The following is a 17,074-nucleotide window of genomic DNA, read 5'->3' as shown; positions in this document are numbered from 1 at the left end:
GATCTGGTGTTAAGTTCGGCTAGAGGAACTTGTTACTGCCAAGGTATGCATGCCACTTTTGCACCGGAGTTATGGTGCCGTGCTGTTTGTTGTGGTTCATAGGCATCACAGTCGAGTAGGATTGTTGTTGGTTGCCTCTTTCTTTTGGAAGCTTGCATGGTGCATGGCTAGTCCTCAGGCTGGGGACATTCAGGTTGAGCATTATCTTTGAGCTAAGTACTTGGTGCTGTATCTGTCATGAACATCTTGTTCTCTTGTGGCCCGAGATTCATGGGGAAGATCTGAGGGTTAAAGTAGTTACAGATGAGCAGAATGTTAGAATGGGACTTTATAAGTTAGGGTGTGCAGTGGATGTTGGGCCCACAGCTCCGCTCTGTAATGCTATTGCCATTTCCTCTGTCCTCTGTTGTCCTGGTTTCCTACTTGAGAAGAATTGATGGGGGCAGTATCTCTGCTGTGGTGAAAAGCTGTGCGCATATGCAGGGTGGTACATTCCTGATAGTCTGGGTGACTGCCCTGCTCCATATGTCTTTTCCCTTTCCATGTCTTTGCCACTTTATGGCGGCCTCAGCTCTCTTGTTCCCGGGCTTTCATGTCACCATCGTTTCAGTTACCTGGATAGTGATCTCTGATGGATCTCCAACCCCAGCCTTGTAGAGGCTTTCTTCTGGGCCTCCAGCCAGTTCTCAGATCATGACCTGGAGACTTACTGTTAGTTATGAATGCTCAACCTTAGCTCCTGCTTGTCCCACAGCTCTTAGGACTTAAACTCACCTGTTTCTCTTCACCTGTTTTGCCTCAGGACCTTTACCCTCCTTTCCTTCTGTATGTCTTACTTTCACTGCTGCTTGTGTCTGGCTGGGGGTAGGCTTTGAGGTTTCAAGTGCTCAAGCCAGGCCCAGTGTCACTCTCTTCCTGCCTGCTGCCTGCAGATCCAGATGTAGAACTCTCAGCTGCCTCTTCAGCACCACGTCTGTCTGTGTGTCATTGCTCCCACTGTGATGACTAAATGGATTGAACTCTAAACCTCTAAGCAAGTCCCAGTTAAATCCTCCCTTTATAGGAGTTGCTGTGGTCATAGTGTCTCTTCACAGCAATAGAGACTGTAACTCAGACAACTTTTAAAGATAAAATAGTCTTGCCAACAACATGTAACAACAAATCCATAAATTCATGGAGAGAAAGTGACAATCCAGTGTGAGGGAGACACCTCAAAATATGTGCTTAGACACAATATTAGAAAAAGACTGTATGGCCTTCCCCAGCCTCCCCAGCCTTGCGTGTGCAGGCTTGCTGAGGTGGGTTCTTTCCCTCGTCTTCTGCACATAGCCTTCCATTCTAACTGCAACCCTGCCGTCTCCACATAGTTAGATAGTTAGGTGTGCTCTGTGCTGATGTAAAACGCAGCTTTCTCCTCAAAAGGGATAGGGTATCCTGGAATCAGATACCAGTTACCATGACCTGGGAACACAGATTTAGGTGATCCTAGATTCCATTTTCCAGTGTGATAATAGTTTTATGTAACAGAACAAAGAAAACCATAAATTAAGATACTTCCAAAGTACAATGGTTAAAACATTAGAGAGATAGGTTATAGCAAATTAGGGAAATCTCAGCTGGCCTCAGATGCTAACTGGTGATTCTCGTAGCTTTTGGGTGGGTGGAAGTTAATCATCTGCTAAGTCAGTACATTCCAGAAGATAACTAGTGCTCTGTTTTTACATCCCAAATGATTTATCTGTTGGAGGACAGTGTTGGTTACTTTGCTGTTGCTGTGACAAAATGCTATGACCAAGATAACTTAAGGAAGAGTTTGTTTTGACTTAGGGTTTTAGGAGAGAGAGTAAGAGTCCACCATGCCAGGGTGGCACCACAGTAAGTAACAGGCCTGGCAGTGTCTCTCTGTAGCTTTGGAGCCTGTCCTGGAACTCACTCTGTAGACCAGGCTGGCTTTGAACTCCCAGGGATCCACCTGCCTCTGCCTCCCCAGTGCTGGAATTAAAGGTGTCCACCCACCACCACTCAACAAATGCCTTTATTTTATTTTATTTTTTTTATTTTTGAATGTTTAGAATTGTATCACACATAGGGTATGATAAAGACCTTCTTGTTGAAAAACCTTCTTGTTGTAGAGGGAGTATTGGTAAAAAATACCTTTAAGGTTTTTAATGTTTATGTGTGTATATTCATACATACAAACATTAAATCGAAACTACACAGGTGAGACATTCTCTTAATCCTTTGAGTAAAGAGTTTAGCATCTCAAAGGAGGGCAATTATCTGATAGGAAAAATTATAACTTGGAGCAGGAGTACCTCTGCTTTGCCATCATGACCTATAACCCTCTGAAACCTTAAGCCCAGAATAAAGGAATACATGGTGACACTCTTAACTTTGCATTGACTGAAGTGGACTGCTAAGTAAGTATCTAAAAGATACTTAGTGCTTTGTTTCTCCATTTGGAAGGATTAACCTAATGGTCACAAAGCTGATTGATAGATCTTGTATAGAGGAGGCTGTACTGGTTGCTTTTTTTCAATTCGACACGAACCTAGATAAACCTATAGGGAATTTTGATTGGATGGATGCTCCCATCAGATTGTTCCCCATGTGGGGGGCATTTTCTTGATTAGTGATTGTTGTGGGTGGACCTAGCCCACTGTGTGTGGGGTGCTCGTGTGGTATAAGAAATCAAACTGAACAAGCTACAAAGAGCAAGCCAGAGAGTGGCAGTCTTCCGTGGTCTCTGCTTTCGTTCCTGTCTTTCCTGTCCTCTCCTTAAGTTTCCTTTGGCCATGTTCTTTAACCCAGCAGTAGAAACCCCAGTAGAATAGTGGGCAGTAAATGACTATTAAGAGGGAAGAAGAAGGCTCAGGATAATTTGCAGCAATTCACTCTCCATGGGTGTTGAAGTTGTAAACATTGTCGCAGAAGCTTCAGTTTGCATTGCAGCTTCTTTCTGGAGACATTAGCCACACGCATCCTCTGCACAGAAATGGTTACTGTGTGGTAATTGTCTGCATTTTTGTCTATGAACGGTTAGTTCCTTGAGGCATTTGTTTGTTTTTTTTTTTGGTTTTTCGAGACAGGGTTTCTCTGTGGCTTTGGAGCCTTTCCTGGAACTAGCTCTGTAGACCAGGCTGGTCTCGAACTCACAGAGATCCGCCTGCCTCTGCCTCCCAAGTGCTGGGATTAAAGGCGTGCGCCACCACCGCCCGGCTCCTTGAGGCATTTGTATTATAGGGAGGACACAAAACTGATGTGGCTGTCTGAAGAAGGACCCTCAGAGATGAAGAGAGCAAAGGACATGGGAAGGGAGTGTCCTACTTACCTTTCTGTTGCTGTGATAGAGCACCGACCCAAAGCAGTCTGGGGAAGGGTTTACCACGTAGTCAAGGAGTTTGTAAGTGAACGGGGCCTGAGACTATGTCCTTCCCAGGATTAGTCCCTGTGTGGTCAGGAGTATCTGTCAGTCAGCTGCAGTAGTTTCAGGAGACGAAATGTAGACCAGGCCAGGTAAAAACCTTTGTTTAAAGAGAAAAACAGACAAAGGATTAGGACCATGTTTCATGGCGTTTACTCTGATGATTTGTCTTCAGTGAGATACCATTGATAGGGAACCTGTAAGCCCCCTTCCTTGACATAAGGGTCACCTGCTGAACAGGCCTTGCTACTCCAAGCTCATGGCTTTAGGCCTGGGAAGGAGGACATCTGCGTGAACTCTGACACAGTCTATCTCAAGCCTCCCCAACTTTGCGTCATTTGATCCAGATACCAGTTGTGCTGACTCCCTCAGGGTCACTCTCAGTGTGGTCTCAGTCTCATGTTCCTGGTCGTTCTTTCTTTCCTCCCTCCCTCCCTTTTTTTTTTTTTTTTTTTTTTTTTTTTTTTTTGGTGCCTGTCCTGGAACTCATTCTATAGACCAGGCTGGCCTCAAACTCACAGAGATCCATCTGCCTCTGCCTCCCGGGTGCTGGAATTAAAGGTGTGCGCCACCACCGCTCCTTCCTTCCTTCCTTCCTTCCTTCCTTCCTTCCTTCCTTCCTTCCTTCCTTCCTTCCTTTTAAATATTTTATTTATTTTGTATTCAGTGTTTCTCCTGCATGTATGCCTTCAGGCCAGAAGGGGGCACCAGATCTCATTACTAATGGTTGTGAACCACCACCTGGTTATTGGGAATTGAACTCAGAACCTCAGCTGATCCATCTCTCCAGCCTGGCACTTGCTCTTTCTAGTTACTATCATTGTTCCTAGAGCCCTGCTGGATTCTTACTACTTCCTGTCTCTAAAACCCAGCCTTTATGAACGCCACCAAGCAATAACAGCACCTGTTTCTTGCTAGCTGGAGAGTTGATAACTGTCTCCAAACTGTGTCCAGAGCTGTCCTTGTTCTCTCAGCTGTTCTCGAGCATTTGAGCATTGTTTTGCTTGCTTCTGGGCTTGGCACACTTCCAAAGGGCCTTAGTTTCTTTGAACTACCAGGATTTGTAGAAGTAGAGGGCTGTGGAACTTACAGGAATGCTTTAAAGTGCAGCATGCTGGAAAGCATCCTTCATTGTATCACAGCGTGCTTCTCTGACTTGTGTGGTATTTTGAAAGATTTCTCAAGGCTGGCCAGCAAGTATGAATTAGCCTGAAGGAATACATTATCCTAATACAGGTGCTGTGATCATCCACTTCTGCAGGAGTGATGTGTTCTCTGCTCTCCGTCATTGTTGAGAATTGCGTTGACCTTAGAGAAACATTAGAACATCATGCTTTTTTGACACTCGGGTTTTAGTCGCACTTGGATGCAGTCCCAAGCCATTTGCGTAACCTGTCAGCTCCAGGAGCGACTCATTTCCTGGAGTAAGCCTGATTGCAGGTGGATGACTCCCAGAGCCTCCCCCGCTTATGTCTCTGGGAAGTCTGCATGAGCAGAGGAGCAGCAGTGTTCATCTCAGAGTTAGGACCACGTCTCATGGAGCAGTAATATGCCTGTCTTTACTCCTCGTGTGAAGGGGCCTGTGTTGTGTGAAATATAAGGGCTTGAAGATGAAGAGCTTTAATGTGAAATTTAGAAAACTTTTTCTTTTTAGACAAGGTCTTGAACTTGCTAAGTAGGGAAGGGTGATGACCTTGTACTTCTGATCCTCCTGCTTCTATCTTTCTGGTGTCTCTTTTTCTGTCTCTCAAAACCATGATTTTACTGTGTAAACCAGACTGACCTTGAACTCATGGTAATCTTTCTGTTTCTGCCTCTTCCATTCTGGAATTATTCCCATGCCAACATTCCTTGCTCCCCTTTCATTCTGTGGGTAATACAGATGCATGCACATGTGTAGTAGACTGGAGGTGTCCATGGAGAGTGGGCAGTTAAGGTGTTAGCCGAACAGTCTGAGCTCAGCCATCTTTGAGCATACTTGATTAGGGATAAATCGTGGAACTGAAAACATTGGTTCACTAGAAATAGAGGTAATAATTAGAAGTTGCCTGTTTAATGTATAGAATATTACCTGAGCTGCCCCCCCCCCCCCGAGATTCTGAAGGGCACTACAGACTCTGGGTCTATAGTGAGGTCATTTGTTGTTACGGAAAGTTGAGGGAAACAAGCTGAATATTTTACCATTCCATGCATAGTTGGTTTTCTTGCAAAAAGAAAAATATAACAAGAAAGCAAACCAAACAGTTGAATCAGAGTCTTGCATACGAAGCTGTGTTTTAGCCTGAGGAGAAGTAAGAACTGTAGAGGAGATGTCAGTGTAGAGATGGCTGATTCAGCTCTGGGAAGTACCCTAGTTCCGAGGTGACTGCGCCTCTGGGTGTGCCTGTTGGACTGAGATCCCCAGGGACATTCTGCAGGATAAACTGCCATAGCTTTGTGGTCTTAGGACTGCATGTGCATTTTATTATTATTATTATTATTATTACTATTTTCCTTCAAGATGGGGTTTCTTCACGTAGCCCTGCTTGTCCTGGAATTAGCTCTGTGGACCAGGCTAGCCACGAATTCATAGATATCTACCTGTCTCTGCCTCCCAAGATCTGGGATTAAAGGCATGTGCCACCGCTGCCTGGCTTGATGTGTAATTTTGTGATATTTAATTGAATACTGAGACATTTCATAGAGAAGACAGGAACGCATTCTGAAAGTGTGGTGTGAAGTGTTAGAACAGTGGGATGAATGGTATGGTGAGCACGGGACGAAGGCAGATGGCAGTGTGGAGAAGTTTGGAGAGGAGAAAGAAGGGAAGGTTGAACACAACTCACCTGATATTTTCTCTCAGTAATGATACACACTTTCTGTTGTAGATGAATTTGCAACTGGTTTTCTGGATTGGATTCATCAGCTTGATTTGTTCCGTATTTGGCCAAACAGGTAAAAAAAAAAATGTTTTTCTTATAACCTTTTTATTTCAGTGTCTTGGATCAATAATCTTTGGTCAGTTAGGTTCCTGGGGGAGTGGGGTGGGAAGACAACCCTCCACTAGATCACACTATTCCTGAAGTTCTGTAGCACGCTGCCTCTGTGAGTGAGGGGCAGAGGTTTCTAAGGGGCCTGCAAGGCTTGTTAGCACCAGTTAATCATCCCTCCTTTCCGTGTGAGGACCATACGGCCCCTGGAGAGTGTGAGAGTGCCGAGGGACCAGAATGACGGCTGAGGTGTGCAGTATATTCATATGTGCAGTGGGGTTATGACGTGTCCATTGGCATCTAAACAACGGAAGCTAGGGGGAGCATAATGACACATGCCGTAATCCCAGCACTTGGGAGACAGAGACATTTAGGAGGATCTTGAGTCTTAGGCTAGCCTGGACTAGACACAACATCCCGCGCCCCCCAGTTTACAAAATCCAAAGGGTTGGGGTTATGGTTCAGTCAAATCTCTAGGTTCTGAGCACGCAAAAAACAAAAGAAAACCCACGAGCAGTTTACTTTCTAGAAGATACTCTTGTTCTGTGATCAAGAAGTCTCAAATATTGTTAGTATATCTGTAAGTGTGGAGCAAGCTGAAGACATTTTAACTTCTGGCAACAAACTACATCTGGAATAAAATGGAACCTGGTTCTACTGTCTAAATCTCAAAAACAAACAAGCAAGCAAAAAACCCACAGTAAATAGAATAGTTAGAATCATCTGAGCTCAGGATGGTCATGTGACGATGATGAAAGATAGTGAATAGAAAACTTGATACATTTGATACATAAAATAAAAAACCACCCAGAACCTGTATCCCAAGGACCACACCTAAACATTGTTGGAGGGATTTTCTTTCAGTGAGTAGACTGTGGAGATCTCTAGTTCTTCTTCTTTTTTTAATTCAAGCATAGTTTATATTCTAATCAGAAAAGATAAACTAGAGATAACTAATCTTACTAGTGTTTACTACGAGAAAGATGTTTCAGTTTAGATTGAGTCAAAGAAATGTAAACTCAAGGGGTTATGGGTTGGATAAAAATGGACTTGGAGTTATTTAATGCACTAAAAGTAGAGTGGCTTCCCGGAAGATGCTTTTGTGGTGTGGGTGTGGGATTGTAAGGCATAGGAAAAGACAAAACCTGACCTAGGCATAAGCAGGACATCATAACCATTGAGAGTGATACGTTCTGAAATCACACTTTTACCAGAATGGTCCACTGCTGTGTAGCTAGGCTAATGGTTCCTAGTTAGTCTGTCATACAGAGAACAAGATGACTGTCCATTGGTGACTCTCAGTGTCAAGGGGTTTTCTTTGGACTGGCCTCTTGTAGCTTAGTAACTAGGCTGGATTGTTCATGTTTAACACGTATCTTTATCTGCATTACCACCTGTCTCTGTCTTTCATTGTGATCCATTCATTTTTTTTCTTTGAAACTTTAAAATTGTCTTTTTTTTTTAACAGATAAAAATAGATGTTTAAAAGCAAATGCCAAATCTTGTGGAGAATGTATACAAGCAGGGCCCAATTGTGGGTGGTGCACAAATACGGTAAGATTTCTGATACTGTTTAGTTTATTCTCTGGTTTTTGAGCTTCACTCAGAGCTTTATCTTTGGGAAGTTCCTGATAAGATGCACATTTGAATCAGTGTTTATTGAGTAGTGTGTGTTGGTCAGACAGTGCCGTTGACAAAGCACCCACTACACATGTGTCTTAACTTTCTGTTGCTGTGACAGAACACCATGATCAGGGCAACTTACTATCATGGGCATGGACGACCAGTGCTGTGCTGTGGGAATGCTCTTGTACACGGTAAAGATTTATCACTCGTAGTGGCTTATTAAAGTGCTGATTGGCCAGTAGCCAGGCAGGAAGTATAGGTGGGGCAACCAGACTAGGAGAATCCTGGGAAGAGGAAAGAGAGTCAGTCACCAGCCGGATGCAGAGGAAGCCTGATGAAAGGCCTCACTGATAACAGGTACCAAGCCAGGTGGATCCAAGAACCCACTGTTCTGTCCTCCATTACTGGGAGCCAAGGTTACAGATGCTCACTGCCACGTGGATGCTAGGGGTCAGAACTGAGGTTCTCCTGCTTGTATGGCAAGCACTTTACCCACTAAACCATCTCCTGGTCCCCACCTTGGTTTTTGTAGAATCTAGGGCTGGAGAGAGCCCTGGAGACGAGCACTGTCTGCTCTCCCAGAAGACACAGGCTCTATGCTCAGCACCCACATGGTGGCTCACAGTCACTCGGTAACTTCAGTACCAGAGGATGTGACGCCCTCTTCTGGTCCTCACATGCAGTGCAGAGATGCACATGCGTGCAAAACAACTTTACAATACAAATACAATAAAAATTAAGAAAACCAAAATCTCATTTAATAGCCATCATTTAAAAAAAATTTCAGCCAAGCAGTGATGTACACCTTTAATCCCAGCACTCAGGAGACAGAAACAGGAAGATCTCTGAGTTCAAAGATAGCCTGATCTACAGAGTAAATTCCAGGACAGGCTACAGAAGAAACCACCCTGTCTCTCTCTCTCTCTCTCTAAAAAAAAAAAAAAAAAAAAAAAAATTCAGTCAGGTAAATTTGTGGTATATTTCCAGTACATACACACAGACCATTATTGGTTGGGTTTATAATGTGCTTTTCCTAAGCCTCCTGTTGTTTACTGCTCTGCTGGGAAGAGTATGACATAACATGAAAGACCTTGTAAGGACATTTATAAGGGGAAGGTTTGCAGGAATGTCTGGCTGCTGTATGAGGGCCTGTGAAGTATGCTGAGAACCGAAGGATGTAGTTAGTGATGATGCAGTCTGGACTTGAAAGGTGGAGCTTTAAAATAGCACTTAGTCTGGGGAAAGAATACTTTCTCGGGGTTGAATTTACTTGTTCTTGTATAAGAGCACTTGTTATGATATGGATGAAGGGAAAATTTTGTTAAAACCTAGAAATGAATGATTTTATAATTTGTTTACATGCAATAATATATCAAAATGTTTTTGCTAATGTCATATTTTACATATCACCTAGACATTTTTACAAGAAGGAATGCCTACTTCTGCACGTTGTGATGATTTAGAAGCATTAAAAAAGAAGGGCTGCCAGCCAGGTGACATAGAAAACCCAAGAGGCTCCCAAACTATAAAGAAAAATAAAAACGTCACCAACCGCAACAGAGGAACAGCAGAGAAGCTCCAGCCAGAGGACATAACTCAGATCCAACCACAGCAGCTGCTTCTGAAGCTGCGATCAGGTACCTCCCCCCCCCCCCCCTTGAGTTTTCATAGTAACTTTATACAAGTCTTTCCTCCAGTCTTTGGAGGGCTCAGTTTTTGGAGGTTGACTGGCTGGTACCCAAAGATATGGTGTAAGTTAAATTTTTAGCAGATATAACCTTTATTGTTTGTTTCTGGGCTTTTTTGTTTTGTTTTGTTTTTGAGACAGGGTTTCTCTGTGTAGCCCTGATTGTCCCAGAACTCTCTCTGTAGACTAACCTGGCCTCGTACCCACAGAGATCTCCCTGCCTCTGCCTCCCGAGTGCTGGGATTAAAGGCATGTGCCATCATCACAGCCCGGCAAACTCTGAGTTTTAAAAATAATAGCGTCCATTTGTTACTATAATTTTATAATGTGAAAGCAAAGTTTTAATGCGTGGACTTGTTCAGTACTACTTAAAGTTTTTATAGGTACCCATGCCTGTCCCATGTCTGAAATAGACAGCCCTCTTTCTTTCTGTCGTCCTACCTTCAGCCTAGGAGTAGACACTGCTATGGTTTGAATGTGAAATGTCCCACACAAGCTCACAGTGCTGCTTCGGGAGGTTGTGGAGCCTTCAGTTGGTGGGGCTTGGCTGGCAGAGTGGGTTTCTGTGGCCTTTGTCTTCCTGATTTGCCATGAGAGCTGCTTCCTCATGGTCCTACTGTTGAGGACAGACCTGCCCCAGCCTCTGTGGCCTCCCTGAAACTGAGCCAAAATAAATCCTTCTCCTCCTAAGCTGTTGTGCCAGTGTTAGGTCATAGCAAGGAGCAAAATCCGTAGTGCAGACTCCTGCTTTCCCAGCAGAGCGCCACTGTCACCTTGCACTGCAGACCTGCAGGCCTCGTTAGCACAGCCCAAACTGTCGTTTTATTTTCATCGCTATTATTTTAAAACATTTTTTTAGGTGTTTGTTTTGCCTGTATGAATGAATATATATATTAGCTGTGCTCTTTACCTCTTTACCTCTCCATCCCACATCATCATTACTTCAATGCCTTTCTACACTGGGGGTGCTTGGAAGAGGCTCTGTTCACGGAACTCAGGAGCTCATGATGTCACTCCTTGTTTTTCTCAGTTCCATCCGTTGCCTCTAGTTTCCTTTTTGTGCTTTCTTCCCTTCATCCCTCTGCATTTCTCTTAAGAGACAGTTTTCCTCTCAAGTCATTGTAAACCATTCATAGTCTACAACAGCACAGACTTTTCAGCTTAGCTCTGCCCCCCTCCAGCTGCCTGCCAGAAGGCAATGGAGACAAGACTTATGGTTTTTCATCCAAGCACTCTAATGTCTTTCACCCAATCCTTCATCTTCTTCCATGTTTGTAAGTGATTTTTTTGTGTGCTGGAGAGAGAACTTGGACCAATGCTCCACCGCTGAGCTGTCTCAGCCCTGTGCTGGTGAGGGTCATGTGACATCTGTACCCCTGACCTTCCTTGTCTTCAGACCATTTTCATCTCCTGCTGCTGATCTTCCTGTAGTTTCTACCTGACCTCTATTTACCCCATACCTCACTTTTATAACTCTAGAGTGAACTAGATTGCTACCCACCTTACATTAGCAATGTCTTTTTACACAGGAACAGTCCACTCCTGATTTTTTGTTGGACTCCAGAGTGTCTGCCCAAGTTTGTGGTGTTCTGTTCTCTTCATAAGTTTGCTTATAATAAGCTTGTGATTACAGGAGCAGCTACTTGAAATAAGAAAAAGCTGCTTGGCCTATAGTTTTAGAAGTTTCCTTCTGGGGGACTGGCCTGCTGCACTGAGCTGGTGAGGTGATAGATACGTCACATGGGCATCTGGGAGGTGACGTTACAGCGAGGAGGTCATATCATATAGACTCGAGGGCACATCACTGTAACCCAAACCTCCTGCTGGTCTCCACCTCCCAAAACTTTGAAGTGCCTCCTGATAGTACTGATACACGGCAGATCCAAACTGTAGCAGAATTATTTGTCTTGTGGGTTACTCGTGGTGATGGGGGCGTTGCCTTTATCATTTTTGCCTCCCTGAGTCTTGGTGTTATAAGTAGTTTGTTAAATGAGATCAAGTGTGTGCCTGTTGAGGCTCTAACAGACTTCTTGGTTTTGTGAAAATTGTACACTCAAGACTATGGCATTGAGTATATAAATTGAATTTTTTTTATTCAGTTATTTTTCTAATTTTAGTTTGATTACTGGCCACCTAATTTCAATTTTGAATCTGTTTAATTAGGAGAACCACAGAAGTTTACATTAAAATTCAAAAGGGCTGAAGACTACCCCATTGACCTCTACTACCTTATGGATCTGTCCTACTCTATGAAAGACGATCTGGAGAATGTGAAGAGCCTTGGCACAGATCTGATGAATGAGATGAGGAGGATCACTTCAGACTTCCGCATCGGTAGGGATGTTTGGAGCATCGTTTTCGTGTGCGTGCGTGCGTGTGTGTGCGTGTGTGTCTTCTGCACACGTGCAGAACAGGATGTTGAGTGTCTTTATCATTTTCTGTCTCAGTCCCATGAGACTTAACCTAGGCTGATGGCCTGTGATCTTATCTCTTCCTGCAACAGTGCTGGGGTGCAGGTGTGTGTGACTGTACCTGACGTTTTACCTGGGTGCTAGGATCTGAACTAATCCTCATGCCTGTTTAGCAAGAGCTTTTGTCCACTGTGCAGTCTCTGCAGCCTCCATACTGGGCTTTAGAAGAAGCTGTTTGTTTAGAGTTGGTGACATGGCTCAGTGGGTAAAGGTCCCTGCCTCCAATCCTGATGATTGAATTCAGTCACCAAAACAACCTCATGCAAGTTGTCCTCCGACCTCCCAACATGCATTGTGGTTTTCATGTGCGTGCCCTCCCTAAATAAGTAACATCAGTTGAAAAGTGTTGTACGTTTGTTGGTCTCTGCCCATTCACCTACCCGAGTGCACTCTTTTCTTCAGTGTTGTTGTACGTCTGTTGGTCTCTGCCCGTTCACCTACCCGAGTGCACTCTTTTCTTCAGTGTTGTTGTACGTCTGTTGGTCTCTGCCCGTTCACCTACCCGAGTGCACTCTTTTCTTCAGTGTTGTTGTACGTCTGTTGGTCTCTGCCCGTTCACCTACCCAAGTCACTCTTTTCTCCAGGCTTCGGCTCATTCGTGGAGAAAACCGTGATGCCGTACATTAGCACCACCCCAGCGAAGCTCAGGAACCCCTGCACGAGTGAACAGAACTGCACCAGCCCCTTTAGCTACAAAAATGTGCTCAGTCTTACTAACAGAGGAGAGGTTTTCAATGAACTTGTTGGTCAGCAGCGCATATCTGGAAACTTGGACTCTCCAGAAGGTGGTTTTGATGCCATCATGCAGGTCGCAGTTTGTGGAGTAAGTGATTCCTGCAGGAGACTCTTAGCATTATCTGCTATCACTTTATTTTACCTGGGGGAGTACTGATGTCAGTCTTCTAAGTTCCCACCTAGCCCTGCCACTTTCTCAGCTGTCCCTCATCACTCCATCTCTCTTCTAACCAGCCAGGGAATTCACTCCTAAGGAACACAGGCCAGTATGCTGCTCTTTAGAAACTGGAGCATAGACTCTAGGTGGTTGGCTTTTGAGGAGGCTGAGGTGTCCTAACTCGGTGGCTCTGTACTGGAGATGTCACTGATGTTGTCTGGGGTGTCACTAGGAACCGTGCCTCCCACCATGTTCTCAGCTCAGTGTTGTGCTCTGCTCCTCAGTCTGATAATAGAAGGAAAGAACTTTCAGGGCCTGATCAAGCTATATGACAGCTTAGGTTGTGAGGAAAGTATAAACAGATGTCTGTGGTTTAACTGTAAAGTTTTCAGGGATAGAAAGCCTAGTTCTGTTGGACTAGTAACTGATGGAGGTGGGTCATCTTTCTATCTGTTGTTTCATTGGTTAAGTAATAAAGAAACTGCCTTGGCCCCTTTAATAGGACAGAAAATTAGGTAGGCGGTGTAAACAGACAGAATGCTGGGAGAAAGAAGCCGAGTGAGTGAGTCGCCATGATTCGCCCACCAGACACAGACGCAGGTTAAGATCTCCCTGGTAAGCCACCAGATCATGGTGCTACACAGAATATTTGAAATGGGTTAGATCAATATGTAAGAGCTAGCCAATAAGAGGCTGGAGCTAATGGGCTAGACAGTGTTTAAAAGAATACAGTTTCCGTGTAATTATTTCGGGTAAAGCTAGCCGGGTGGTGGGACGCAGCCCCGCCGCTCTTATTACAACAAGTAACCACTATCTACTTATGATTCATGAGTATTCTTGATTTTTTTTTCTTTTTTGAGACCTAGTCTTGCCGTATACCCCAGGGTACCTTTGACCTTGTAGAGATGCTTTTGTCTCTGTCACCTGAGTCCTGGAGTTACACATGTTCTACCACCCTGACCCTCAAGTTAATGAGAACTGAGGCTGAAAGCAGAAAGCATTGTTCTGTCTCTGTGTACGGGGGAAGTATGGGTGTCCAGACAGTGAGCAAAGCACTGTGTGGTGTGGAGGAAGGGCAGCGACTTGCTGTCATTGGGGAGGATAACAGTAGACAGCTCCCAGGACACATAACTGACCACTGCCTGTGGAGTGCTGTGGTTTCCACTCTCTGAAAAGCCGTTTCCTGGTGTGCCTCTGCTTCCATCAGCAGTGTGAAACTGATCATATACCTACCCCACTTCACCTCCCAGCTGTGGCTGTCTCCACATTTGTCATGCTTTAGGGACAAAGGAGCAGATAACTCTCCTTTGAAAGATGATCAGAATCAAGAAACTTAATTTCATTCTGGCAGTGGTGGTGCACACCTTTAATCCCAGCACTCAGGAGACAGAGACAGGTGGATTTCTGTGACTTCGAGGCCAACCTGGTCTGTAGACCAGGACAGCCATGGCTACACAGAGAAACCCTGTCTCAAATAAATAAATAAATAAACAAAAAAGAAGAAAGAAAAAAACAATTTCTGCCTTCAAAGAATTTACAAACGTGTTGAATCAGTTTAAATTTAGGAAAAAATGTAGTTTTCCCATAGTAGAAGAGGATTTTCATGTTACTTAAATTTTTTGTTGAGTAATCTAGTGAAATTACACAAATGAACTGATTTCATGAGCTAGAATGAAAGGACTTAAAGTGGGACAAGTTCTTTGGCAGATTTTCCTAATAAGGAAGGTAGGCATGGTTGCACAAGTCTATAATCTCAGCATTTGAGAGTTAGGGGCTGGGGGATCAAAAGTTCAAGGCCATCCTCAGTTTGAGGATAGCATAGGTTGCATAAAGGCTAATGTAGAGGAGAGGGCCGATAAAGGAAGGATATGGCACAGTAGACAGCAGGGATGCACAGTGAAGTGGGTGGGACTAGGACCAGGAGGTGTAGACGCTGTCCCCTGTGTGTTCATCAGTACTCGGTACCCGCAGTAAGATGTCGTGTGGATGTGAAGTGCTGGAGGAGGGTCAGGGAGGCTGTCTGCACTCACAGCAGCACTGGACAAGAAAGACAGTGATGCAGAATAAGGTGAAAAGTGCAGTTGCAGCTTGTGAGCCTGAAGGATTTATGTTGAGTTACTATGAGCAGTGTCTACAGTTGACCTCTCTATCTTCAAGTCGCTGATTGGCTGGAGGAATGTGACGCGACTGCTGGTGTTTTCGACGGATGCTGGCTTTCACTTTGCTGGAGATGGGAAACTTGGTGGCATTGTTTTACCAAACGATGGACAGTGTCACCTGGAAAACAATGTCTACACAATGAGCCATTATTACGTAAGTACTTAAGCCCTCACCTGGTACTGAGCACGTGGGACAGTGGGTTTGCAGCTTTCTTATTTTGGCAAGGGTGGGCCCTGTTGACCACCTGGATAGCTGCATTGCTGTTTGCGAAGCTCTGGCATTGTGCTGTGCTGTGTGAGTGACAGGGTGCTGAGACCCACCTGGCTCCTCACTTGCATGCATCATTTGGCAGCTTCCTGGTCTTATTTCTAAATGCACAATTTAACTAGGCTTACCTCTCTATCTTATGTATATCACTTAAAATTCTGCACTCTGGTCTTCATTGAAAGTAAATATAGGCAGATCACTTACGGTCTAGGAGAAATTCAGTATTGGTAAATCTTGGCCTTAAGTGCTAGCTAACAGGAGCCTTTAGTTTTGTTCCTTAATTTCACTGTCTTCACAGTTAATGTACATAGATTGTCTCACATCTAAAATGTCTTAAAATGGAGTTGAAGGGATGGCTCAGCAATTAAGAGCATTGGCTGCTCTTCCAGAGGACCCAGCTTCAATTCCTAGCACCTATGTGGCAGCTCACACTTGTCCATAACTCCAGGTTTAGGGCTCTGATGCCCTTGCACAGACATACATGCAGGCACAACACAATGAGCATAAAATAAGAATAAATCATGAAGCTTCTTACAGTATAGAAGTCCTTGAACGTATAAAAGAGAAACAAATACACGTGTGACCCACTCAGCGGTTCTTGGATATCTGATGTTTGATGCTCTTTTATGAATGCATACCAACTCAAATATGGTCATATTAGCAGTTGGGAGTTCAGCCTGGGCAACAGAGGGGGACCCAAACAAAACCCATCATTGATTATACAGTGTATTTATATACTAAATTATATTACTTGATTCCTTAGGATTATCCCTCAATTGCCCACCTTGTCCAGAAACTTAGTGAAAATAACATCCAGACGATCTTCGCGGTCACTGAAGAGTTCCAGCCTGTGTACAAGGTAAAGGACGAGAGATTCGATCTTCCATTGCTTATCGTTAGTAGCAAAGTTATGTCTGAGATAGGAAAATGCTACCACGTAGCCACACCAAATTTGACAAACATTGCGTATACTCATTTTATCTTGTTTGTTTGTTTGCTAATTTATTTGTGGATTTTTTTTTTGTTTTTGCTTTTTGAGGCAGGGTTTCTCTGTGTAGCCCTGGTGTTCCTGGCACTAGCTCTGTAGACTAGGCTGGCCTCGAACTCACTAAGATTCGCCTGTTTCTGCCTCCTGAGTGCTGGGATTAAAGGCGTGCGCCATTGCTGCTTGACCACTTACATTCATTTTAATCTCATATTATTAAGATTGTTGTCTTTTTTTAGATTTGACTTTGAAAGATAGAATTGAGACCCGAGGTGTCAAAATAATCATTGGTTTTCGGTGGATTATAAATGTTTGAATAACGAATATTTATGTTTTGCTTATTTAATTGTAGGAACTGAAGAATTTGATCCCTAAGTCTGCAGTGGGCACACTGTCTGGAAACTCCAGTAACGTGATCCAGCTGATCATCGATGCCTACAATGTGAGTGCACCTCCATTGCTCAGCTTCATGCCATGCCTGCAGTAAAGCACCCACCATACACACGTCAGGAAGCTGGAGGGACAGGGCAGAGCGTCAGGCTTATGAGAGCATAATTTAAGCAAAGCAGTAATGCTCAGATAAAGGCACATGG

General features: G+C 44.1%; 1 protein-coding gene across 1 annotated transcript in view; it reads left to right on the top strand.

Annotated features, from left to right (window-relative positions):
* Itgb1 (integrin subunit beta 1) overlaps nucleotides 1–17,074 on the top strand; it is a 43,062-nt gene that overhangs the window by 11,628 nt on the left and 14,360 nt on the right. The window contains exons 2-9 of the mRNA XM_057753516.1: nucleotides 6,292–6,358; nucleotides 7,862–7,947; nucleotides 9,434–9,656; nucleotides 11,870–12,040; nucleotides 12,762–13,000; nucleotides 15,227–15,382; nucleotides 16,260–16,355; nucleotides 16,834–16,923. Of these exons, the coding sequence (XP_057609499.1) occupies nucleotides 6,292–6,358; nucleotides 7,862–7,947; nucleotides 9,434–9,656; nucleotides 11,870–12,040; nucleotides 12,762–13,000; nucleotides 15,227–15,382; nucleotides 16,260–16,355; nucleotides 16,834–16,923 (1,128 nt within the window). The remainder of the gene's footprint in view (nucleotides 1–6,291; nucleotides 6,359–7,861; nucleotides 7,948–9,433; nucleotides 9,657–11,869; nucleotides 12,041–12,761; nucleotides 13,001–15,226; nucleotides 15,383–16,259; nucleotides 16,356–16,833; nucleotides 16,924–17,074) is intronic.

Source organism: Chionomys nivalis, chromosome 21 (assembly GCF_950005125.1).
Source record: "Chionomys nivalis chromosome 21, mChiNiv1.1, whole genome shotgun sequence".
NCBI classification, from domain to species: domain Eukaryota; kingdom Metazoa; phylum Chordata; class Mammalia; order Rodentia; family Cricetidae; genus Chionomys; species Chionomys nivalis.
This window is presented reverse-complemented; position numbering and strand designations above follow the sequence as displayed.